This window comes from Vipera berus, assembly GCF_964194415.1.
Source record: "Vipera berus genome assembly, chromosome: 1".
In the NCBI taxonomy this organism is placed as follows: Eukaryota; Metazoa; Chordata; class Lepidosauria; order Squamata; family Viperidae; genus Vipera; species Vipera berus.
Genome location: NC_138202.1, coordinates 180,576,324 through 180,603,482, shown reverse-complemented (window position 1 = coordinate 180,603,482; position 27,159 = coordinate 180,576,324). Strand labels below are relative to the sequence as shown.

Below are 27,159 nucleotides of genomic sequence, written 5' to 3'. Positions count from 1 at the left end.
TCAATTTATGACCACAATTGAGCCTAAATTTTCCATTGCTAAGCCAGACAATTGTCAAGTGAGTTTTGCCCCATTTTATGATCTTTTGCCACAGTTGTTAATGGAATCACTGCAGTCATTAAGTGAATCACAGTTTTTAAGTGAATACAGCTTCCTCCCCCTATTGCATTTACTTGACAGAACCTGTCTGGGAAGATTACAAATGGTAATCACATGATCCAGGACAGTGTAAGCGTCATAAATACGGTTGCCAAGCATCCAAATTTTGAACCCCTCACCATGGGGAAGCTACAATGGTTGTAAATATGAAAAACAGTCATAAGTCCCTTTTTTCACCGCTATTATAACTTGGAATGGTCACAAAGTGAATACAGGTAGTCCTTGACTTAAAACCACAATGTTGCTAAATGAGACATTTGTTAAGTTAGTTTTGCCACAAATGTTAAGTGAATCACTGTTAAGTTACTAACATGGCTGTTAAGTGAATCTGGCTTCCCCATTGACTTTGCTTATCAGAAGGTCACAAAAGGACCCCAGGACACTGCAACTATCATAAATATGCCAAGCATCTGACTTTTGATCACGTGACCATGGGGATGTCACAATGGTTGTGTGAAAAACTGTCAGTACCATTGTAACTTTGAATGGTCACTAAACAAACTTTTATAAATCATGGGCTACCTGTAGTAAAACGTTATGTTAACAGAAATTGAGATGCTGACTACAAGCGAAGTCCAGAGAGTTTGCTTTTGATTTAGTTCCTAGCATTTCTAAAATTGGGCTGAAAATCAGGAAAACAAAAAGGATTATTTACAGGAAGAATCAAAGAAGGAAACAAGGAATATGCCCCATAATAAATGAATTGAAAATTTCAGTTGTCAACAATTTAGCATCAAGAATCATTGAAACTGATTATTACTTGCAGTCAAATAACTTCCAAATAAGAACATTCTGATTGTGAAGAAATCAACTGATCTCCCACAGCTGATTAACAGTGTGGATACCCTCTTCTAAGCAGGTCGGTGTCCAATGCTAGAGCCAGGGTTATTTAGGAAGAAACCCAAGCCAAACTGAATCTCTTATCAAAACTAAGACAAAAGAATAATTCAAGGGCTGTGTTAGTACAGTAGTCTTACAAAAGTGAAGGTGCAGGCAGAAACCACACCAAGAACATGTAGACTGGGTGATCTTTTCATCAAAAATCCTGAACAACTGAAATTCTAATGAGCTCTGTAGGAGAAACTAAATAAAAAATTGATTATGGTTGACCAGAAATTCAATATAATAATTCAAATCTTTATTAAAGGGAGGCAATTTCTATCTTTCCCGACATTAAATCCTTTTCAAGAGAGCCAGGTTTTAGCATAATGTGTCCAAAGTTGGATGTATTGAGTCTGTTCATTTGTGCCTTGAGTGAAAACTCTGGGTCGATTTATTCAATGATCCATCAGCTTCTTTCTTGGCTGTCCACAACATTCTCAGGTGTCTTCTCCCACACTAAGTTCAAAAGCATCAATTCTATCCTGCTTATTTAAAGTCCAACTTTTGCTTCTGTAGTGTGTCATAGGAAATATCGTGGCTAGCACGATTTTGATCTTCGTAGCCCGTGAATATCTTTTTTAAGGCTTTCATAACTGTTCTGTCGGATACTAGTCTCCAGCTTATTTCTTGATTGCTTGTTCCTTTACTGTTGATGGTTCATCCTAAAAAGCCAAAGTTGTCCACCACTTCAGTATCTTTGTTGTCAATTCTAATGCTGGTTGTTCTACCTGTTACGATTAATTTGGTCTTGTTTATATTTTATTCCCATTTTTTTACTGTGCCCTTTGACTTTGCATTTTGATTTGCATATCCTTTGCATTTTCAACTATCAAGATAAGTGTCATCAGCATAGTGCAGTATATTTCTTCCTCCAATTTTAAAACCACATGCATCTTCCAATCCAGCTTCCCTTCCCTTCCATGCATAGAATGAGTAAATAAGAAGGTATGCAGTCTTGTCAGACTCCTTCACTAACTTGGACTCATTCTCCAATAAAAATAATGCCTTTTCTCTAATCAAAAATGTCAATTTAATCATTTCAGCAAAATCTGTCCACTTCACCAGTCACTCCTCCACAAGGCATAGTGCCTACTCTTTCCATCTCTGTGCATATAGTAATCTTGATGCAGAAACCATATTTTGAAGTACTCTTCCATGGCTTTTTTTCTAACTGTTTATCCATTAATCCTAAAAGGAAAAGTTCTGGCTTTAATTGAACATTGATTTTTTTAAAAAATCTCTGTATCAAAGTGTGCATTTAATCCAATTTTGTTCACATTTTAAATATATATTTGAAATGCTTTTATACATTCTAGATAATTTCTCTGATGCCATGCTAATATCATTTTATAAAAGTTCTCTTAAAGTACACCATGGCAAGTTCAGCCCTTTTGACCACATATTTTCCCATTATTCCATCCAAATAACCAAACATTTTAGTCTACTTTATCATAAATTCTTTAATCTGTTATTCCTGTTTCAAACTTCAACAAACCTACATTTTAGCAATTACATATTCATCAGTATATAATTGTATTTCAAACTCTGACTTACTTTGTTCCATACCATAAGCCTTTTATACATTTTATTTTTTTTGAATAACTGTAAATGGGAACATCATGGGCAGGTGATTCCCAGGGGGAGGGTGTTCTTTGTGGGTGTGCCCGCCCTTTGGAACGAACTGCCCCCGACCTTCGCTCATTTCGCCGGGACTTAAAAACTTGGTTGTTTGAATTGTCTGGCCTGGACTGAGGGATTTTAAATTATATTAAATTAAATTAAATTAAACTAAATTAAATTAATTTTAAATTTCAATTTTAATGTTATCTTAATTTTGTGGGCTTGTATTAATTTAATTGTATTTTATTCTCTCTTTTTGTATTGTTTTTAACTTGCCCTGTGAACTGCCCTGAGTCCTTCGGGAATAGGGCGGTATATAAATTCAATCAATCAATCAATCAATCAATCAATAAACAAACAAACTACTCTACAGGTGAAACTTGAAAAATTAGAATATCATGCAAAAGTTCATTTATTTCAGTAATGCAACTTAAAAGGGGAAACTAATATATGAGATAGACTCATTACATGCAAAGCAAGATAGTTCAAGCCGTGATTTGTCATAATTGTGATGATTATGGCGTACAGCTCATGAAAACCCCAAATCCACAATCTCAGAAAATTAGAATATTACATGCAATCAATAAAACAAGGAGTGTACATAGAACAATATCGGACCTCTGAAAAGTATAAGCATGCATATGTACTCAGTACTTGGTTTGGGCCCCTTTTGCAGCAATTACTGCCTCAATGCGGCGTGGCATGGAAGCTATCAGCCTGTGGCACTGCTGAGGTGTTATGGAAGACCAGGATGCTACAATAGCGGCCTTCAGCTCTTCTGCATTGTTCGGTCTCATGTCTCTCATCTTTCTCTTGGCAATGCCCCATAGATTCTCTATGGGGTTCAGGTCAGGTGAGTTTGCTGGCCAATCAAGCACAGTAATCCCACGGTCATTGAACCAGGTTTTGGTGCTTTTGGCAGAGTGGGCAGGTGCCAAGTCCTGCTGGAAAATGAAGTCAACATCCCCATAAAGCTCGTCTGTGGAAGGAAGCATGAAGTGCTCCAAAATCTCCTGGTAGACGGCTGCGTTGACCTTGGACTTAATGAAGCACAGTGGACCAACACCAGCAGATGACATGGCTCCCCAAATCAACACAGACTGTGGAAACTTCACACTGTACTTCAAGCATCTTGCAGTGTGTGCCTCTCCATTCTTCCTCCAGACTCTGGGTCCTTGGTTTCCAAATGAGATGCAAAAGTTGCTCTCATCAGAAAAGAGGACTTTGGACCACTGAGCAACAGACCAGGTCTGTTTTTCTTTAGCCCAGGTAAGACGCTTCTGACGTTGTTTGTTGTTCAGGAGCGGCTTGACAAGAGGAATGCGACATTTGAAGCCCATGTCCAGGATCCATCTCTGTGTGGTGGCTCTTGATGCACTGATTCCAGCCTCAGTCCACTCCTTGTGAAAGTCCCCAACACTTTTGAATGGCCTTTTCCTGACAATCCTCTCCAGGCTGCGGTCATCTCTGCTGCTTGTGCACCTTTTTCTTCCACCTTTTTCCCTTCCACATAACTATTAATGTGCTTTGATACAGCCCTTTGGGAACATCCAACTTCTTTTGCAATTACCTTTTGAGGCTTTCCCTCCTTATGGAGGGTGTCAGTGATGGTTTTCTGCACAACTGTCAGGTCAGCAGTCCCCCATGATTGTGATTCCTACTGAACCAGACTGAGAGACCATTTAAAGGCTCAGGAACCCTTTGCAGGTGTTATGGCTTAATTAGCTGATTAGAGTGGGACACTCAGCCTAGAATATTGCACTTTTTCACAGTATTGTAATTTTCTGAGATTGGATTTGGGGTTTTCATGAGCTGTACGCCATAATCATCACAATTATGACAAATCACGGCTTGAACTATTTGCTTTGCATGTAATGAGTCTATCTCATATATTAGTTTACCCTTTTAAGTTGCATTACTGAAATAAATGAACTTTTGCATGATATTCTAATTTTTCGAGTTTCACCTATATATCCTTCTGCTATTAATTGCTCTTGATTTGATTTTAAATTCCACTTGATAGTTTTCCAGCAAATCCTAGTACATCAGCCATTTAGCTTTCTCTGGCAATTCTATAATATGTTTCTTGACCTGAGATCATAAAGATGTTTTCAAACATAACCTGGGTTTATATCAATTCCATATTCTCAATATGGCGTGCCTAATAAAATGATTTTTAAAATCCACATCAATTTTAACTTTATGTTACCCTAAATATCCATACCATCTGAACATCAGGTTGTGACTTTCTAACTGTAAAAGTATCTTGTTTTCTTAGCAACATCCATTCTTTCATCCAGACCAAGCAAACCAGCAGCAAATTATAATTTCAAATTTGGTAAACCTAATCTTTCTCTTTCCTTAGCATCCCTAACTTTAATTTGTGGCATTTCCTTTGCCATAAAAATTTAGATACCTCTTTGTGGCATTGTATGTCTGTGGTCAAAAGAGGTATTGCCTAAAACAAAAACATCATTCTTGACAAAACGTTTTTATCAAAGAAATTCTCCCAACAGACTTTTCTATAATTAATGAAGCACATACTGACTTCTTTTTTGGGGGGCGGGGGCTTTTCAATTATCCAGCATGCATTTGCAGTAATGTCTCATTTTTAAAAAAAATTTTTTTATTTTAATTCCATTTATATCCCGCCCTTCTCCAAAGACTCAGGGCGGCTTACAAGCTTAGCAGTAGCCTTCATTCTATGTATATGCCTGCTTATTAGGGCTTACACACACACACCAAGCGGCATTATTACAAAGTCAGCTTAATTGCCTCCAACAATCTGGGTCCTCATGGTTTTTGGCCTTTTCGATCTGAGTTGTATGATCTTAAGCTGTTAGCATGTGACATTAAGGATATTGTATGATAATTTGCATAGTCTGCTTGCAGTTTTTCTTTTAGTGTTGGAATCTATATTGACTTCTTTCAGTTGGTTAGTCCCTGAGTCTTTCTCCAGATTTTCTGGAATAGCTTGGTTAGAACGCACTAGTTTATGTTCTTTTGGATGCCATATTTCATTATGGGTATTCCATCAGTTCCTATAAATTCTCAACTTGGTAATGGTTGGAATGCTGGTCTGATTTCATATTCTACTACCAGAGGTTCTTATAAGAAAGAAATATATCCTAAGATATCTCAGATGCTGATATCTCTACTGTATAGTATATTCAATATTTCAAGTTTTCCTTTCTTCTCCAAATATGTTTTCAGATGTTGTAATACTGCTTTTTGTCTTTTCTAAAAACTCTTTTTATTTAAATTGTTTTCTGAGATTTTTGTCTGTTTCTTGGCTTTGGCTTCTCTTCTGTTCTTGCCAATTTCCAATTTATTCTAACATCCAATTTGCTTTCTTCTCTTCATTTTCAGCAGTTTCCTTTCATATTTCATCATTAACAATTTCTTTAATCTCATTCCATAATTCTGTATTAATGAGGTTCAGGACTTGAAAGCTATTCACAATGTTCTTCTTTAAATGGTGGATATATATTCAAGATTGTATCATATAAACTGACTGGCTTTTTTCTTCTTTAGCTTTAACTTGAAGCTTGCATAGGAGCAGTTCGTGATGTATTCCAGTCATGTCTTTGATGTTATAACGGAGTTCCATCTACTTTTAGCAGTAATATAGTCAATAGAATCAAATCAAATGGAAAAGATATAACCTAGAAAAATATGCTCCATATACTTGATCACATGGGTATTAACTCTATAATACAGGATTATTTGGCACCTTTCTTATATTGTGATTCCAAGAACTCAAAAAGAATTCAATCTTTGCTATCTTCTCTTTCATCATTTTCAGCAATCTCTTTTCACATTCATCCTTTACTATTAAGGTAAAATTATTTTTAAAAGATGTAAGACAGATAGAATCACAGAAAGATTATGAATTGTTCCATAAATGAAACATTAACAAGACTGATTAAAAATATTAAAAACTTTGTATACAGTGGAAAGAGTATATTTTTGTTTCCTAAAAGTTTCCTTTAGAATTAAATTTGTTAGAGATTTTAGAGATTCTTCCTCCGTCATCTTATTGTTCATTAGATCATTGCTAATGAAAGAAACTAGAGCTTATTTTATTTCATTATAGATCATATAGCAGAAATTTTGAGGAACAAGATGCATCACTGAAAGAAAAGCAAGCAAATTCTAATTTAACAACCTGTATTTCGGAAAACACTGTAGGCATAACTTCAGAAGTCTACAATTCTCAGTACTTGGGAACATCAGAGTCTTCAGGAAAAAAACAATCAATGGTAATGCACACAATTAATACGCAATTTAAATATAAGCATTTAATGTTGAGTTTACTGAAGAGCAGTTAAAAGGACCAAACTGAGTTACTTAGCAATTTCCTTTAAAAAAAATCCTGCTTAGATCATTTGTGTTATAAAGTGTGTTGTCATTCATTAAAGCATTTTTAATATACCAGAATACTTTAGTTTTTATGTAAGTCAATAATGCTTTCTTTTTAGCTATAAGACTTAGTTGGGAAAATACACACACACACACCATCCAGGTGAACAGTGAGATTAATTTTCAGTAGACAGGATTGCATTGGAGAAGTGCAACTCAATACGTATTTGTTTCATTGCAATAATTTATTTATTTGGGGGTAGTGTGTAAGTATATTGCATGAAGCTTCCCCAATCTGTTTAATTAAACCTTCTAAATAAAACTGGCCTATTTTGTCATTGTGTAATTTTTTCTGTTGATGTGAATGATGTGATTTTAGAGCTTCCAGTATCAGAATTAAGAATCATTTCAATTATTTTGTACAAGATATATAGCATATTTACTGCAAAGTTAAACTGGAACTTCTACTGCTTAAAAAGACCATGTTAAAAAAACTCCTCAGTGCCCAGCTTTCTTCTTTGTCAGCTAGTTACTAATTTCAGTTGAAATCATTTTTGGAGATTCCTTTCTTCCTTCATAATGTGCATATGTGAAAAACTTGAATATGAACGTGGGCTTGAAACAACTTCCTACAACTAATGAGAGAATCACAATTTGTTTCTAATTAAATTAATGCCTGTAAAAAATACCACTTACAAAATGAATTGATCTCCAGTGTATGTAGCCATATTTTTCCTCTTTCTTTTACATACACAAGCACATCTTCCTTTCCATTCTGGCAGATAGAGAAAAAGGAGGTGAGGTGGGGGTAACGGAATGAAAAGGGGATGAGGTGAAAGGTAGGGAAGAGAGGGGAGGAAACAAAATTGGATACAGATAGGAAAAGGGAAGAAGCAATTGGTTAATAATCACAACTTTATCAAATTTATATTCCACCCATCCAGCAAGACTAGGATAGGGAAGAAGAGTCAAGCTATTATTCTATAACTTATTTAAGCATTATAAAAGGCTTACAGGCAGCCTCACCATAGTAGTTGCTTTTTTTCCAGGGCATCCAGTTAGTGCAGCAGTAATATCTGCAGCTATTTGCATTTCTTACTCTTTTCTTTCCAACATCTGTTGAAAAATTAAGAGGATTCCCCCTTCCTCTCCGGAGGGTGTGTGTGACTAATCTTAAAAATAGTGGTAAGACACATGGTTCGATAAAAGTTTGTTTTCATTGCCTTTTATCCTTCATCTCTGCCAGACTTTTCTCTGGGAACGTCGGGCTTTTCCACTAAAAAATGAAGAAGTAGAAGCTTTAATACCCCAGCGTCATCCAGCAGTTCATCAAGAATGTTCAAATATGTCTGTTCTTAGAGACTCTGACCATAACCCATACACTGCCTTTAGTTTTCTGAATGATAACCAGTCACAAAAGGAGAGTTCTATCCTGGAAGTGGAAGACCACCACCAAATTTACTTGGGAAGAAAACAGACGTGACAGAGAGCAAAGTTGCTTATTTAGGAAAGTAAATCAAGCTGAAGGAAGATGTAAGGTAATATATTTTCATATATTTCATGCAAACAATAATTTTTTTCATCATATTAATAATTACAATATATTTTTTTACTTTTTTTTACAGGCAGGAGAATGCAAGAGCTATTTATTTATCTGAATTCCAAGAACGTTTTCTGTCCAGTAGACTAACATACTTGATGTGAAAAGTGGATGCTCTTAAACTGTAATCTCAAATCACCGTCCCATGTTGATCAAATATGCAAAGTGTGTAGTTATTGCAATGCAGCAAAATATATCTTTTCATTTAGCAAGTGGTAAAAAAAATCCAACAATCTATAAATTTATTAATAGAACACATACTTGCATTCATTAGGCTAGACAAGCTAAAACTACAGATGAGATAAAGTCAGCTTAAATGATTTAATTTTCTGTACTTCAATAGATTTCTCCCTCTCCCCCTCCCCATTATTTTAAAGGTAAATACTAGAAGTATCTGAGAAATTCAGATTTTTGAAGTAAGGGAATCTAATATTTCATTGCATTTAGCAGTATTTATACTTATTTAACTCTTTTTGTATCTCTACAAATACTATGTATGTGTTACAATCAGCAGATTATAAGCATCCATTTTTGTATCTTAGAAACCTTAAATATATATGGAAAAAAGGACATTTAAATACAAGCATTATGAGCAAGACAAAATAGCTCTTTTAGGTAATGAGAAGACAAATGAAAAAGTTCTCATTCAAATCCCAAAATGCTGCATTGCAATGTTACCTGTATCCACCAGGGATGCTAGGTGAACAAATATTGCACAGGACTGTTGTGTGCATTTACTGATACCAATTCAAGATAGCTCTTCTGTGAGGAACTATTGTTGGTTTTTATTAACATACGATTATTAAGTATGCTTTTTTAAAAACTGTCATTTCCCAAAGTTAGCTTTAACGGATAGATGGCCAAATTTTAGTGTTCCATTGTCCCAGCAGATTAGAAGTACACTGGCTAATATAAAAATGTTAAGTTGCTTTTTCACACTACAGCCTATGTTAGATTGTAGTTTCCTATATATTTTGGTTTTAGCTTTTTAAATATTTTGTCCAGAAAATTAACTTTGAATCTTGCCTGATATACCAATTTTCAATGCAAGGTTTTAAAATTAAAAGTTATTTCTCTATACTACAGTGTGATGTTAATGGATTGAAATGTGTAACAAAGAATGAACATAAATATAATATCCCTTTAGTAATTTGTATTTATGACAAATCATGATTGGGAGATACTGTTGGCTTAGCATCAAATGTTTTACATAATTGTGATGAATATGAAATGACATTTTTCCCCCTCTGATTTGCTTTCCAAAGCTGAAGTTTGTATTTTTGTTGGTCAACCTTATTTCTGGTTTATCTTACTCACATTTCTTTTTACCGTAATATATAAATTACAGTGACTTCTAATAAATGAGTATCCAGCCAGAATGTGAAAAATGAAAACATGCATTCTTTAAAATTATTTTATTATTTTGATTTTTTATTATTTTATTGATTTGATTTTCACTCTTAAAACAGAGCTAATTACGACTTACATATTTATTACAATGAGCTAAATGGTGGGCTTTGATCATTTGAAAGGTGAAATTCTTTTTTCTGGTAAGTTATTTTTTCATAGTAATAAATTTCCTGTGAACATCTATTCTTACAGTTGATGACAAGTGAAGGAGATGGAATTCATACATATATTGCTTTGGTCTATTATAGATGTGTGTTGTATGTGTACTAACTTCTACTTAGTTATTTTAAATGAATTTAAAGAGCTATGTAAACAATTATATTGTATTATTCTTAACATATGCAAAATTTCTTAGTCAAATTTATTGTTTTATTAAATATTCTGTTGAATTCAATAGGGCTTACTCTTAGCCAAATCTGTACAGGATTGCCGCCTTTGCAGATTAAATAAACAGAGGCCCTGACCAAAGCCAGAACTCCTAAACGTTTACTATCAGTTACCCAAACAGCAAAAAGTATGCATTTAACTACCTCATCTACCCAGACCTGGAGTAAAACATATTTATTTTAATACAATTGGACAACAGAAAAAGTCTCTATATATTTTCTTGTTTTATATTCTTCAGCTTATTCTTCATGCAAGTGGAGATACAGGGATCAACATTTTGTTTTTTAAAAAAAGATCTGCACATCCTTATTCTTTAACATTGTCTCCCACTGTTTTCAGCATGAAAAGGGCAGGGAATGGACCAAGTTTTTTTTTTTAAATTTCAAAACATTTTCAATAAAGCCAATTAAAAAAAATTAATGTCAAACATTCCACTGAAAAGAGAATTGCAATATTTGTCTTCATTATCGTATTTGTCTTAAGAAAATGATAGAAATGTTGTAATTTGATGTGCCAATTTTGACTGGAAGATTGTTTTTCATTCAAAAGGCATTTGACAGGCATCAAATCATAAAATTTCCTTCACTACTTTTATAGTATGAACTGCACATCTACAATGAACTTTCTGAAACATTGTATCAATTGGGAATCAAAAAGTATGTGCATATATAAAAAACAAATTATTTTCAATTTGCAAGTAACTTATACAAGCTGAATGATAATTAACATTGCTTCAAAGCCCAGGTATGCATTCTTTTTCAGGCTGAGGGTACAACCAAGAATTGGGTGGATTCCAAGAAGATAATTACATTTAAATTAAAACATTTAATGTAAATTACTTTCCAAGTATTTAATAGGTTTTTCCGTCTGTCATTGTAACAGTTACAGTTGATGACAATCTTTAAGTTTTACAGATTATATATCCATGATCTTATCTTTTTAATGGCTTGCAACTTTTGCTGTTATTTTCATATTCAGAACATTGAAGCAAATTTCCTGCTCCATTATTTTCATCCTTCTATTTCTCATATTTATCCTCCCATTTTTATTCTTAAAGTGGATTGCAGCTATAATTGTTCATCAAGGCCAAGTCAACCTTCAAACTTTTCCAATTCAAGGGTTTATTATCTAGCATTTTATTTTAAGGAATTACCACATTTGTATTTAATTTTTTTAAAAAAAGCTTTTCCGTGACAAACTGCTGCATGAAATAAAGGAGCAAACAAGGAAGGTTTTCTCCAAGATCACAAAACTTACTATGTACTGTGCTTAGTTTTTTGGTCATAAAATGAGACTTCAAAGTTGATGTCCTGTTTTATTCCACAATGGTATTCCAACCCACCCACAAGAACAATAAAATGTAACCCATTTGGCTGCCACCCGATTTTACCGATCAAGAGAACGCTTTTGAGCAGCTTCACAACAGACATTCCTCAGAAGGTTAATCACAGCTCTAGGGTCGTCACTCTTCATTATAGCACTCCCAGACACAATCATATTTGCACCTGCCTAAAAGCAAATCCCATGACACTGTATTAGAATTTTTAAAATAAACGTGCAACAATTAATTATAGAAAATTTTGAAATGTATACGTTCTAACAGAAACAAGCAGCAGTTAGCCAGATCAGCAGCTTTAATTATACTTTCCTTGTTACTTTTAATCAGCAAGAAACATCAAGGGTTGTTAAAATGAATACTCAAATGCTGTTCAAAAAACTTACTTTATATTTAATCAGAATGGGGAAAAATATTAAACTCACATTTTAAAAAAATGGATTACCTAGACATAATGTTCCAATATTTACAATTTTTTTATTTAACATAGATTGTCTCTTAGTCTTACCTCTGCACATTTATGTATAGTGTCTGGCCCTACACCACCATCTACCTCAATATCCAAAGAAGGAAACTGGGTTCTCAGCCAGTGAACCTAGTTAGCAATGCAGAAAGTACATCAATTAATAGGAGCAGTAATTATTTTTCTCAAAATATGCAAAATTAGACATCAATGTATAGTATGAACATTCTTAATTAAAATGTTTAAGTTTGTTCCCATTACTTTTTCATAACACTGGGATTTTTGAAATAATTTGCAAACTTACCTTTGGCATCATATCTTCCATGAACTTTTGTCCACCAAAACCAGGTTCCACTGTCATAACTAAAGCCATGTCTATCTGATTGGACCATGGTGCTAAAAAATCTACTGTGGTTCCTGGTTTGATAGCCAAACCAACCTAAATAAGAAAAGGACCAAAATATTAAAACAACTTGTATCCTGAATCTTTTAGAAAAAAAAAGAAAAGGATTCAAATTGATTCCCACCAAACATAGTAAAAAGTTCTGCCAAATAAACATTTTTCAGTGGCGAAGAAAAAGATTACTTACAATATAAAGCTACTAAGCTAATGTTTGCTTAATGTGCGTATGGATGCATTGGTCTTACAAGTTGTGATTAAACAGCATTCATTAAGCACCCATTATAGTGATTGATATGTATGTGTAAAGTGTCTAATGTCGAAGTATTTTAGTGTTTGGGCTCAAAGAAAAAATCCACTGTTCTAAGTTTAAGACAAATTGGGGGAGAGGATCAATACATGTTGCTTTGAGTGTCTTGACATTGGTGAAGGTGGGAGTTCCTTCTAAACTTTTCAGACCATACAGACATGGAGTAAATTAGCTTCATATTTGCTCCTATGGGCTGGAGCTAGCTAAGAGGAGAATAGGAATCAGGGTGAGATGTTTTGTATAAGCAGATGTAACATTTTAGAGTACTCTGTTGAGATCCCTTTTTCAAAAATTCACATTCCAAAGTATACGATATATGATGTATATGTGTTACAGGTACTGCTGTGATGGTACATATGCAAAATTATACTGATGTATACTTTTCACAGATAGAGAAGTATATTGTTGCAGTTGCCAAGTTATGAGTTGAGTTAAAGCGATTCTAGTGCTGTCTGCTCTGTTGGATTTAATTTTGTGGCTGTTAATGAGACATGCAAAATCATTGTCTTCCAACTTTTTATAAGTCAGATGGTAAATAGCAATAAGAAGAGGTTACACTGTTCATTTACATTTGTGCAACTGGGGAGAAAAGCAAAAGGCTTGTTCCGAGTTACTGCAAATGATGGGACGTTGAAAAGTTTCAAGTGTTTATTCCATTCAAACAGAAAACACTCAGAACTTTTTGAGGAAGTTTCTGCAGGAAAACTGGCAGTTAAAACTGTCCAATGAACATTTTGAATGGAGCTCTTTTGTTCCAAAGAGAACAAAACATTAGCAAGATAGAAACAAGTAAATAGCACAATGAATATAGGAGATAATCTACCTTATCAAATTTAGTTGAGCTGATAGTGTTAGAAGTAGGGGAACAGGTCTAGGGTATATATGGGTACATAACCCCATATGCATATATATGACTGGTTGACCATATCCTAAACTACAATCCTAAATATATTCTTTACAATACTTTTTAAACAATGTAACACGATAATTCCTAATGTGTTACCAGAAAAATATTTGAAAGCACCTGTCAGTACAAAGCACCCAACATCATAGCTCTGCCATGTCTCTTTCTAAGCACAACCTCTAAGATTCAAGTTACTCTGCCCTATGTTTGCCATCAGATATATCTAAGAACTCAATCACATCAAATACAAAAATGCTGAATTACTTTCTTGGGGTAGAGTGTAGTATTCTTTTTTCTGCATGTTTCCTAGTCTGAGCTTTGATTCCTATCAATTAGAAAATATTTAGAACAGTATTTCTCACATTAACATAATGAAGGCAACTAGAAAAATAAAGTGTGGCTCATCTATCAGCAATACAGGAAACAGAAGATCTAATGTGACATTCAGAGATATGTGAGGTTAAGGATTATTTTACTGAACTGTAACACTTTAGTAGCCAATTTGTTATAGTGGTTAAGACATCAGATGAGAAATCAGGATACCATGAGTTCTAGTTTCATCTCGGGCACAAAACCAGTCACTTTGGGTGACCTTGAGCCTTTACTTTCTGTCAGCCTTAGGAAGAAGGCAATGGAAAACCATTTCTGAAAAAGCTTGCCAAGAAAATTGCAGGGACTTGTCCAAGCTGTCTCCAGAATTGGATACAACTGAACAGAAGGAAAAAAATCAGTTTTTTGTAATATAATGTACATTTCTTTGGTATTTTAAAGGAATAAGGGTATTAATAGAGATACAATGTAGGAGAAAGAGTAGCAGAACCCGGGAGTGGAATTAAAAGAAGGATCAGCTTAGAATCCGTATGTAACCACAACAGAACTAAGTCCAGCCCTCCTTCCCTTGAACTCCACTGACCCTTACCTAACCCCAAGCGGGTGCTAACCATTAGTTGAAAAGAGGAATTACTAAATTCTATCAATTCCAAACCTCTCACCTTCATTCCATTTTCTCTTATATCTTTGATGAGGGCCCCTGCATTATCGGTAGCTTCTATATGAAAGGTATACTGATTTGCACCAGCTACAGCCATAGGTTTTACCCATTGTTCTGGTTTAGCAACCATCATATGCATATCTAGAAAGAACAAAATAAAATCAGAAGCACAAAATACCGGACTGCATATTTTCCAAATCACTAAACCCGAGGACACTCCCAATTTATAAAGCATTGTCCAGCTTGGTTTTAGGACATAAAAGATACAAGGATAGGACCCAAAGGTAAGCTTTTAGCACTCAGTACCCAAATACATAACTAGTAGGCTCTTTCCCTCAAATACTAACATTTCAATCTGTTTTCGGGATTATACGGTATGACTACAGTAATACCTTAAATTCAAGAAAAACCTTGTTAATATGCTTTTCACCTATTCTTTCAAGTGTTGCTGTCTTATCCATGAGAAGTTTCTGACAGGGCAGTGACTGGCCTTGACTATATCACATTGACCCTCAAAGCAGCTGTTCATCTGGTACCCAGTTTTGTTGCTACTGAAGCTACTCACAACTCTTGCTTGTGCCACTGGCATGCCATTTAGTGAAAGGAATCCCTTACCTCTTCCTCTTGTCCAAGCAGTCCTGACCAGCAAAAAACCCAGAATCCACTAGAGCAATAAGGCTGGCTCTCCCAAGAAGTGGAGGTGGGCTTGCCACTGAAGCAAGTCCTCTCCTCTGCTTTTTTTCTGCCCCCCCCCCCAAAAAAAAACCTTGGCTTGCAGCTTGCAGTGCTCAGGCAGCAGCAGGCATATAATCTGGTTGGGTTCTGGCAGGAGATGCTACCTTCACAGGTCATGGCAGCCGCTTACTGTTGCCTTGTGGGCTCCTAATGTTACTTTGTTGGCAAGACATTATTTCACATAGTCTTCATTCATTCATTCATTCATTCTTTCTTTCTGACAGCCAAACAATAAGTGGTCGTAGAGGCACAGCCAGATGGGAAGTGACAGTCCAATAGCAGGACAGTTGGTATCCAGCAAAAAGTGGGTCTTCCGTTACCAGGTCTACATAGATGGTCTTCTTCCATTTTCCAATAGTAAACACTTTACTGCCAGATTACTTTGACCATCACGCCTTTTCATCATGGTTCAGTATCAGACTATTTACAAGGCAGAAGCTCTATTGTGAAGAATATCCTCATATGGATAATGTTAGAGATGGGGCATAAATATGTATGAAATGTTTGGATGCATCTCATTTAGATGTATTTTTGGTCTGGACTTAGAAGACAATTTTTGCCATTGTGGAAAACACTATTCAGTCTTAGACCTTATTATTTTACCATCATAATACAATTACTTCTATTTAATATTATTAAAACTCATTGATACATTGAGTTTTAAATACACTAACAGAAGTTCTGTAAATCTATGGAACACAAAGAGAAGATTTTGATTTATTTATTTCAATTATACAGCCACCTATCCTACACACATGACTCAATTAACAGCAGAGAATATCAAATTTTCATTTCCAATTATTCTAGTGTAGAAAATTATGTTATTTTCCATCAATGAAGGAAAAGATTGCTCACTCATTGTGGCATCCAGGGAAGACAAGAAAAAAAACTTACAAAGATATTTGGGACCAGATTATGTGCAGAACCATCTTCATACCATTATATCAGCCTGTCGCTTAGTCAAGCAGGGAAGGCATATTGCAGACCCCGTCGGCCAAAGAACTCCCACTGGTGGGGTCCATGCAGAGTCTTCTTGCTGTTGTCCCTGCCCTGTGGAACACTCCCCGCTCCCCAGAGATGAAGTGGGCCTCTACTCTCCTGGCTTTCTGGAAAGGCATTAAAAATACAGTTCTGTGGCCTTCCAGATGTGGGGCTGCTTAGTGCCCTGAAAGCCCTCCCCCCTGCCTTTTAAATGCTTGCCTCTTTTACGTTTCATGTGCTTTTAATATTTTATTTGTACACTGTCCAGTATACTGTTCTGTGAGGGAGATAGGCAGTTCCTAAACTAGATAGATGATAGACAGATGTGATAGACATGATAGACGGATAGATGACAGATACAAGGAAAAATAAAACTGATACTTCCAGACAACGTCAGGATGGTAAAAAATATTGGTGGTGCTATTTATGTAAAAGTCATCTATGATACTATCATAATCATAGGTAGGTTAGTATTGAAATTGAAGCTGGGGAGGTAGGTAATTCACAATAAGAGTTATAAAAAACCCCAAGAGAGACAACATCTCACATCAACAAAAGGGAAGGGTCTGTTCTGTTTTAATGTAAGGACTTTAAATAATTATATGATCAATCATGCTGTAATCACTATTCATTAAATAAGGAAAGGCTGAGCTTTAACCACTATATTAGTATCATTTAATTTCTGCACGTCCATGGAAAATCAAAACAGCTGAAAGCAGCACAGACGTTTTTTAAAAAATAATAAAATTCTACTCCTTGGAAAAAGGTTACTTGCCCTCCTTTAAGTCTGTTCTAAAATGGAGTCTAGAAACAACTACAAAAGAGAAAGACTGGGATGTCAGAAGCTGCAGCAATGTCGTTTTCCTAAAATCCTTTTTTTTTTAAAAAAAAAAAGTACATATGTACGTGCATGTGTAAATAAGGGGCAAGAGGTCTTGGTAGGTTTAAAAATGGGCACTCATGATTGCTGTGCCCACTGGTGCCATACTTCTTACCTTGGATTAATATTTAACAGAATAAACAAAATATTAAATACAATATTGATTATAAACAGCAGACTCCTAAATAGAAATCATTTGGCTTTTTTGCAATCCCTTCACGTTAAGAACAATTTCCATTGTTTGAGCCCTTCTCTTTCTTGTGTTCAATTTCATAGTAACAAAGAAAATTCTTAATATGTCCACCAGTTTTAAATTTAATATACAGCTGAGATCTCTAATACCCACTAATGTTCCAAAGGAATAGATTGTAATGCCACCATTTTTCTTACCTGCAAAACATTCAAAGGGTTGCTAGAGAGAGTGAATCACCTATTCTTTTTTTTATTAAAGAGTTTTACAAAAACAAAGTTTTACAATATATCCCCAAATCCCTCCCGCCCCAAACCCGCCCACTTCCCCCCCCCCACTTCCCAGAGCTAAATACAGGATTATAGTTACAATAATCATTCTATATAAAAATTATGCATAATATACAATTAACCAAATTCATAATGTGCTTTAACTCCCCTTTAACATAACTATAAACAAAGTACCAATAACAATATCCCACTAAAATCTACTCATAAGCTAAATGGAAATTTTTAGTCCCATATTTGTTCTGAATATAATTTATACATCTCCTCCAAACTGAAATATATCTTTCCTGTGAATGATCTTTCAAATAAGCAGAAATCTTAGACATTTCTGCAAGATTCGAAACTTTAAACACCCATTCTTCTATAGTAGGCAAACTATCCTTCTTCCAATATTGTCCCACCAGTAACCGTGCTGCTGTTATCATATTCAACATCAAATTAGTTTCTTTAACATCACAATCTACAACAATACCCAATAAAAACAATTGCAGAAAAAAACTTTATCTTTCTCTTAAAAATCTTTTGAATGTTCCACCAAATTTTGATCCAAAAAGCTTTTATATTTCTACAAGTCCACCACATGTGAAAATAGGTAGCTACTAAACTACCACATCTCCAACATTTAGACTGTAAATTAGGATACATGTTGGAGAACTTCTTGGGATACAGATGCCATCTATAAAACATTTTATAAAATTTTTCTCTTAAGTTTTGAGCCTCAGAAAATTTAACATTTCTGACCCAAATTATCTCCCAGGTGTCCAACGAAATTGGTTCCTGAATATTTTGTGCCCACTTTATCATACAGTCTTTGACCAATTCCGTTTCCAAATCCAATTCAATTAAAGCATTATATATCCTCTTTATATGTGCACAATTTAAATCTCTAATTTGTTTTACTAAATTTTGAACTGTAATTGTGATGCCAACCTTTTGATCTGACTTCCACCTAGCTTTCAATTGGGTATATTGAAACCAAGAGTAACTTATGTTTTCTTGTCTTAACTCCTCCAATGATTTAAGTTGCCAATCATTCCCTTGCAATCTAAGTAGTTCCTTATAAGAAACCATATCCATACTCACTCCCATAGATACGCCCTCTATCACGTGTCCAGGAATTCCCCAAATCGGTATTTTATAATTTAACTTGTAATAATACTTTTTCCAGACACGCAATAAAGCACTTCTAAGAATATGGGATTTGAAAGCACTGTCCACCTTCTTATCGTAAAGCAAATATGCATGCCATCCATATACCAAATCCCAACCCTCAAGATGAAGTATTCTCTTATTAGTTAAATTAAGCCAATCACTAACCCACATCAAGGCAACTGCATCATAATACAATTTCAAATTCGGCGCCTTAAGTCCCCCTCTTTCCCTAGCATCTTGTAAAATCTTAAATTTAACTCTTGGTTTTTTCCCCGCCCAAATAAATTTATTAATACCCTTCTGCCATTGATCAAGGTTGGCATCCATTTTCAATATATTCTCACCTATTCTTAAAGTACCAAAAGGAGGCACATCTGCTGCAAGGGTTAGATACCTTCTTTGAAGGCGGCCTCGTCTATTTCTGCTTGTGTGACTACATGGGGAAGAGCCCCTGAGTTCCCATGAAGCAAAGCCATATACAGGAAAAGGCAGAGGCAACCTCCAAGTCTTCCAAATAACATGGCTGCTGTAAGGCCTCGAAGAGAGGCTCTTCAGCTATGCTAACACATTCTTTTGGAAGCTTTAAACACCTTCAGGTGGCATTTTCTTCCACAGCTTATGCACAATTCCACAGCTCAAAACAATGCTGAAGTAAGAAGAGGATAATTCAAATGTAACTCATTCCAAGCCTAAAATTAACCTAAAATTAATAAAGAATAACAGCTTACCAAAAAAGGCCTGCTGACCCAGCTGCTTCCGAAGACTCTCTACAACAGGATGGCCAAAAGTTATATTTGGAACAAAATGCCTATCCAAATGGGGAAAAAGTAATAAATCCATTGTGAAATAATATTTGCTGGAGTATTTCAGTATATGCACAATTTTAAATAATTAACTAGCATTAATTAATAGAGCCTTGGTGGAGCAGTGGGCTAATGCCTCCTTAAGTAACACCAGCTGCCTGCAATTAGTGCAGGTTCGCATCCCGCCAGGCTCAAGGTTGACTCAGCCTTCCATCCTTCCAAGGTAGGTAAAATGAGGACCCAGATTGTTGGGGGCAATAAGCTGACTTTGTAATAATGCCGCTTGGGGGGGCGAAAGCCATAATAAGCAGGCATATACATAGAATGAAGGCTATTGCTAAGCACATTGATTTGTGCTTAGAGTGTAAGCCACCCTGAGTCTTCGGAGAAGGGCGGGATATAAATGGGATTAAAAAAAATAAAAAATAAATAAATTTAATTTACTGATTAAATATTAGTAAAATGCCTGTAATGGCAGAAGAACAAAGAACCTTAGTACTGAAAGAAGCTTCAGCCAATGGCAGCAGTGCATCCCAGTACTTGTGGTAGAATCCCAGTTAGACTGGAGGGAAGTGTTACCGGGGAGGGGGAGGGGGAGGCCAGCTTAGAGTCCTTGCATTGCCCCCTGCAGAATACCACTGAAGAATTGCAAGCCACTGCAATCACCCTATGGGATTGGGCACGCAGAATGAGATCTGTCATATGTTTGAATTTTATTCTAAAATACATACTGACAAGTTTGCAAATTCTACTCCCTGCTTCTATTTTCAGTGGTCCACAGTATTATATAGCTACAATCTACAGTTTTAATTCTATATATCATCAGTCTCATCTTCCATTGATTTTTAATGGAATTATTTTGCAACTTGTTTGTAAGATACATATAGTAGATCTCTCTCCTTTGTAATTCATGGCTACAGGGTTATCTTTTTAAGTCATTATTGATTATTGATTAGCCCTATCAAAGAGCAAAGTTCCAGCAACAAATTGTTACTAAAATTTGACAAAGGCAATTTAAAATGGAATTTGATAAAATACAATTTAAATTGGAATTTGATAAAATACAATTTAAAATGGAATTAAAATAAAATACAATTTAAGATGAAATAGTAATAAAATACAACCTAAAATGAAATTGTAATAATGTACAATAATTTAAGATATAGATAAAATATGATAACATTATATTTCGGAGTCGCCCTTGCAATCTACCCCAATCAGTCCCACATATGAAGATCTCAACCGGATCATTTTGTTTAAGTACTGTGCTACGTTAAATGTTATTTTCAAGTTCTGGCCGGACATAAGATAAGTTATTTTGATATGGGGATCCCAATGGGTCATTCGTTTGGTATATAGACCAAGATACCTGTCTCTCACCCTCTTATACAGGCAACAGTCAAATAGGATGTGAGCCAGGTCCTCTACCTCTGCCGCTCCGCAAATGCAGAGACGCTCATTGTACGGCATAGCATGAAATCTCCCATATCTGACCATTGTGTCAAGCTGTTCGAATCTCGCTCTCATAAATATCTCCCTAATATGTTTTGGGAGTTGTAACTTCAAATAACTGTCCACTTGAAAAGTACGTTTGTATTTACTCAGCCATTTCAAGTTACCCACCTTACTAAGGATAGCTATATCAGTTTGTGCTTCTATATCCTTAATTCTTTGGGCAACTCTTTTTTTGGATTGTTCTCCTGTTACACAAGAGACAGGAAGGCCACAGCTTCTTACAAAATTTGTTAGTTTGGTGATCCAGGAGATTTGTGATTGTAGTTTTATTTGCTCTAGTAGGCATAATTTGGGGAGTCTATCAGTCTCCATTTCATTAACTTTGCACCAGTAGTTATAAGCTCTAATTTTAGATAATGCCTGAATTGTATGAATTCCCAGGCTACAGGGTTATCAATATTTTACATCATTTTTTGCCAATTACATTTTTAACTATTTGAGTTATTGCAAGAGAAACCTTTCCTCTAAACTGAAGAAAGGCAGTACACACATTTAAAAAGTCTTCTGATTCCACAGTTTTATTTGGATGTATCGGCAGCATGTAAAACTCCTACGAAAGTATCAATACTGAAATATATTTTGATTGACTCTAAATAGACAATATTTTTACCAGGCAATTAGAATATTACAGTTATTTGAAATAAAGAACTGTAATAATATAACAGATATTATTTAACGAAAGACTGATTATAGGTCCTAAGGTTATTGTGTTTTTTACAGACAGAATAACTGAAAACAATATTCTTCGTGGTTATTGGACATTACAAAGCCTGTGGGCTGTCAACTCCATTAGATTGAAAATGTAAAATGATGGAGGTGATACATATATGATAGGAGTTTAGCCTCTATTGCTAGTTTTGGTTTAATATCCATAAAGATATGGTTCTGGGAAGAGTAAGGTAAAGGTAAAGGTAATAAAGATACGTTCATTTATTACTTTGTTTTAAAACTTTTAAAAACTAAATTAAAATAATGCAGATTTTCCCTGTGCTATGGACTTTATATAATACAATAATAACAAATAAAGTATTAGGACTTCCGGTTTTGCATCATAGCAACTCGGCCGAAAGATTGTGGAGCTCCGTACCCCACAGCTGGTTTTGCCCTGCCTGGAGACCTTTAATGGGTCTAATGTCGTGCCAGAGAAACGACGGAGGGGCACCCCGATGATGGTGGTCAATCTATTTGATCTGTGGGAAGCTCTCCAACCCGACAGGAGAAAGGCTAGCTGCACTCCGGTGACTAGCCCAAGCTACTGCCATCCAAAGTTCAAAAACACCAACTAAGAACAACTGTGAACAGTACGTTGGAGCTGGGTGAGAATACTGATCTTTATTTTGAAACTGATTTCCTGGAAAAGATCCCCAAGAAGCAAAAAAATTCTCTGAAAGTGAGAAGGAAGGGGATTATAACTCCACCCTTCCATAGATGGAAGCGGCAATTTAATTTTTATGGGGGACAGAAATAAATTGAAATGGACCAAGGTAAAGCTATAATTTGGATAAAACTGAAAATTATGGAAACTGTTAAGATTTTCTACTTAAAAGAATATTGACAGAATTACAAGAAAATGATCATTTCATTTTAAAAGCTGGAAAATAGACACTGACATCTAGTAGTAGAACAGAGTACAGAATTATAGCTGTCTTGCCTCAGAAACTGGCGCCCAGAAACAGAGTACTTTTATCCCTTTGATCCTCAGTGATTCTTAGCTAAACAGAGAACAGCTGGGAATAGAGGAAAGAAAACACACTGGGCTATCTATTGCAGAATGAGTTTTGGTGACGGTTTGTTGCTGGAACTTTGTACTTTGATATGGCCCAAGGGCTAATCAATAAAGTTGTTGCTATTGCAGAATGAAAAATACAATTGTTATGAAAACTGCTGACCTTCTTGGATTGTAAATACTTACTGAGCTGTGATGTTTAAGAACAGTCTGCAGAGAAAGAAAAACTGACCTTTTGGCTATTCTCCTAGAGGGGAAATTACTAGATGGTTTTTAAATGACTGAACATTGTAGATTGTTTATAAAGATAAGAGATATACAAGACTATAGTGTTTGGAATTTAAGACTGGTTGGTTTGATGAAAATGAAGGTTGCATATACAACTAAAAGTGGTAAGAAACCACATGCAATATTATTTTCTAAAATCCCTAGTCTGGGACATTAGAGATCTGCAGGAGAAATACTTCAAGATAAAACAACTGTAATATAAGCTGATTAGAAAAGACATTACATACTGATGTTATTGTTAAATATTAGAAAAATGTTTATATTTAAATAGGTATGTATTGACAGTATTAAGAACTATATTTGCTTAATGTTGGTAAAAGGAAAACCTATTGGAAGAAGAGGACCAAGGAAAAGTATTTCTAGTTAGTATGTTGATTATGAAAAAATAGAAATTAACTACTATTCACTGTTGTTAAATATATGAACCCAGACAACACGTTGTTTACTAAGCATTAAAATTGCTATTTTAAAAAATCAATAAAATATACTAAAAAAATAAAAAAATATTAGATGAAATATGAAATAATTTGACTTGTTTTCTAGGTATTTCAAAAGTAAAAGTTCTTGTTTTATACTAGTTCATTCGACTACAAAGATGACTTGTAGCCCTATGTTCACACTCTTTCCTGTGATTGGTTAACATGATTTAGAAAGGGTTGGCATTTTAATTTTTGTATGCCAGCTGCAGGTGGTATGACTATTTCATTTAGCCACAGCAATCCAGCAGTCCTGCTTGCCATCATAACCCAGGACCATGCAGATTGTTAACCAAGGACTTCACATGACCATGATGTGGGAAGAGGCAGGAATCCCAGGCAAGTAATCCAGTAGGTGAGAGCTGTGGATGAGTGCCATGGGCAGGCACTAGGGAGTGTGGCCAGGTGCTACAGGTGGGTGGATGAAAAAGCAGTCAAAGCAACTTGCAACATCCTGCCAACTACTTTACCAACTGTCTGTGGCAAGCTAGCAAAGAAGGTTGCAAATAACGACCTCGTGACTGCAGATTGCTGCAATGGCTGCAATTTTGCAGGCTGTTCATTAGGTCCCCCTTGCTCAGTGTTGTCATAACTTTGAATAGTTGCTGAATAACGGCTTGTAACCTGAGGACTACCTGTGTTTCTAAGGCAAAAATGCTTCCAGGAAGTACTTTTTGCATTATCCTCCCTCAAATTCCAGGCACCATAACAAAGCACTGCTAACAAAATACTGTTTTCCTGTAAACAAAGTAGCCAAAGTGATGATAGTTTCGACTGTCATGGCTAACGGCCAGTTGGCAAGTTCGCCCTCCTCTCCGCAGCTCTTCTTGTGACTAAGGGCTGCTACGGTACAGGCAGCCCCCACCCATCCCAGCAGGTTTGCTGGCACTCAAACATGCCTGGAATTTGTTTTTTGAATCACAAAAATGACGTTTGGCTGACTGAGAGTGCTGTAAAGCATTATGGAGCGGTATATAAGTCAAATCGCTATTGCTGTTAAATATTGCACAAGACCACCGCGCTTTCCTCCTTCCGTTCTATTCCAGGAAAGGTTCGTTCAGAAATAGGAAAGCCGCCCAGAGCCAATCAGAAGGGCGATCTTTCGCCCTTTCCTCCCGCCCACCACGACCGTCATCTACCGTACTCCGGTAGAGAGCCGAGTGACAGGCGTCGGCCGCCCCCGCCAGGAAGCGACCCTGTCTCACGCGCTCGGGCGAGTTACCCGTCCATTACATCCAGGTGCAGGTAGTCTGCGCCGCAGTCCATCATGCGCCTGCATTCGTCTCCCAGAGCCGCCAGATCGCTGTTCAGAATGGAAGGACCTATCCGGCACCCCGACGCCATAACTATTTCTCGGAGGCCCAGAAGCTGTACTCCTTCCGACCCGGAAGCAACTCTGGCTTCGCCAGTCCGCGGAAAGGAGTTTTGTGGGAAATGTAGTTTTCCTGGTCGTTGTAGGCGTGGCTTTAAAAATGGGCGCCAAGGGAGCTCACCTGCCAAACGTTAACCGTTAATTAGTCTACTTTGATTCGGCTGGGGAATCCCGAAAATCAATAACCTTGATTTGTGGGTCAGCATCTTAAGTGGAGCCAGATATTGCTTGGCCTTTCAAACTGTTCAGACCTAGGGAAGCCCCCAAAGGGAAGACGAAGGGACTGGCTCTTTATCTATCTATCATCTATATCTATCTATCTATCGTTACTAAATTCTTCACAATTTTCTGTTTATGTTTATTTTTACTTCTGCCTTTTGTTCCTTCTGTTTTGTTCTCTTAAGCTTATGGTATATTAAAATTTATTTTTTATGAATTAATCCAATAAAATAGGAACTGTCTGAATTGTACACGTAAAATACCTTTCCTTAAGCAGAAACAGGATCGCGTAAAGCCCCATACATGGAAGTCACATAAAACACAAATACTTTCAGGCATAAGATGTATTTGTAGACAATTTATTTATGCATTTACAAATATTACTCTCTCATAAACAATTCAGATATTTCTATATTTTACCCTTCATCTTTGGTCATCTGATGCACATTACAGATCTATTAACATTTTAATTCTTCATATTTTGATCTCATAGTTTTAAATATAGTTTTATTTTAACTTTTAAGTGGGGTTTTGTTTCCATTTTTAATTAAAATTAGCTTTAATGTGTACAGGTTGATTTTAAGATTCATATAAATAAACATTTTCTAAATTTCAATATATTTTTTTCAATAGTTAATATGGCAAAATAGCCCTTCTTTCACTTCTTAAATATAGCATATATCAATGCAAAGATAACATTCCTCTAATTATCCTGAGATCATTTATTAACCGTATTCATCGCTGCTATAAATAATTGAAACATTTTATACCTTATCCCTTGATAAATATTTTGAAATACAGATTTTCTTTGGCAATCAAAGTATTTACTACATTGAAATCTGCAGAGAAAGCCGTTTTGGAAATTTAGAGTGATTTGTTTCTGAAGACAGTACTAATTTATACTTTTGAATGCCAATTTTTCCTTTTAAAATTCTACAGAAGTTTTAATCAAATCAAGCTTTGATATTTCTTGGGAATCTTACAGCAGCATTCTTCAAACATATCTGATGGCGTTCTTATGCATGTACATATAAACATGAATACTGCAACATTCAGTACAGCTATGGTCACATTAAGAGAAACATATATGTTGAGATCATATAGATTAACAAGACAATGATGCACCCTTTCTATGAAGCTGGACAAGGATTGGGCACTGCTTGAAAAAATATTGGGAGGCACATGTTGAAGGAGGAACGTACAGGAAACTTGGGTGTATGGCTGTAATTTCATAACTTGGTATCACAGGTCTTTTAGAAAGGGACATTATATCATTTTAATAATGCCAATAATATGTTAATATAAAAATCTAAAACAACACACATTTTTTTAAAAAAACCACTTCATACATAAGGCCTCTAACACTAAGCAAAATTAAGTTTCTTCACAGCAGATACATACTTATCACTTATCAGTATACTGGAAGAAAGCAATAAATTCTTGTTAGAGTACAATTCTATGTGCCTTTAGTTAGTAAAATGCAATTAAAAGAAATACACAAGAAAAACACATGCTTGTATCACAGCTATTTTAGGCTGCCAGACAGTTTTTTTAAAAAAACACACATGTAATTTTAAATCACAACATAAAATTACAATAGGCATATTTTTGAGGTTTTATTATGGCTTGCTAAAATGGATTCAGTACTTTACTCTGAGTCACATTAAAAATGAAATGTAATAACTAACTTTGACACAAAGATTCACAGTCA

The 27,159-nt window shown here is 35.5% G+C and overlaps 2 protein-coding genes across 5 annotated transcripts in view; one reads left to right on the top strand and one right to left on the bottom strand.

The window, feature by feature from the left end:
* KANSL1L (KAT8 regulatory NSL complex subunit 1 like) overlaps positions 1 to 8,780 on the top strand; it is a 66,590-nt gene extending 57,810 nt beyond the window's left edge. Inside the window, exons 14-16 of the mRNA XM_081313627.1 lie at positions 6,758 to 6,923; positions 8,270 to 8,561; positions 8,649 to 8,780. Coding sequence (XP_081169753.1) covers positions 6,758 to 6,923; positions 8,270 to 8,506 — 403 coding nt within the window. The 3' untranslated portion in view covers positions 8,507 to 8,561; positions 8,649 to 8,780. The remainder of the gene's footprint in view (positions 1 to 6,757; positions 6,924 to 8,269; positions 8,562 to 8,648) is intronic.
* Positions 1,276 to 25,247, bottom strand: RPE (ribulose-5-phosphate-3-epimerase). 4 transcript variants are annotated; one of them, XM_081313631.1, is made up of 9 exons: positions 25,080 to 25,244; positions 19,778 to 19,857; positions 14,826 to 14,965; positions 12,524 to 12,658; positions 12,265 to 12,351; positions 11,811 to 11,929; positions 8,050 to 8,299; positions 7,720 to 7,798; positions 1,276 to 2,229 (listed from the first exon to the last, which is right to left on the bottom strand). In XM_081313631.1, the coding sequence occupies exons 1-7, from the start codon at positions 25,199 to 25,201 to the stop codon at positions 8,257 to 8,259; spliced, it is 726 nt and encodes a 241-aa protein (XP_081169757.1). In that variant the 5' UTR covers positions 25,202 to 25,244; the 3' UTR covers positions 1,276 to 2,229; positions 7,720 to 7,798; positions 8,050 to 8,256. The 4 variants fall into 4 exon arrangements, with proteins under 4 accessions (XP_081169757.1, XP_081169759.1, XP_081169758.1 ...); XM_081313633.1 differs by having other exon boundaries at positions 25,091 to 25,220; XM_081313632.1 differs by lacking the exon at positions 8,050 to 8,299 and having other exon boundaries at positions 25,080 to 25,243.
* Positions 25,248 to 27,159: the final 1,912 nt, after the last annotated feature.

Excerpts from the sequence above, each read along its gene's own strand:
- RPE (XM_081313631.1), bottom strand. The coding sequence starts at position 25,201 with ATGGCGTCGGGGTGCCGGATAGGTCCTTCCATTCTGAACAGCGATCTG. Across the intron at positions 11,930-12,264 it reads CTATACATAAATGTGCAGAG|GCAGGTGCAAATATGATTGT; the intron begins GTAAGACTAAGA and ends ATTTGCTTTTAG. Across the intron at positions 8,300-11,810 it reads CAAAAGCGTTCTCTTGATCG|TGGAAAAGCCCGACGTTCCC; the intron begins GTAAAATCGGGT and ends TTCATTTTTTAG.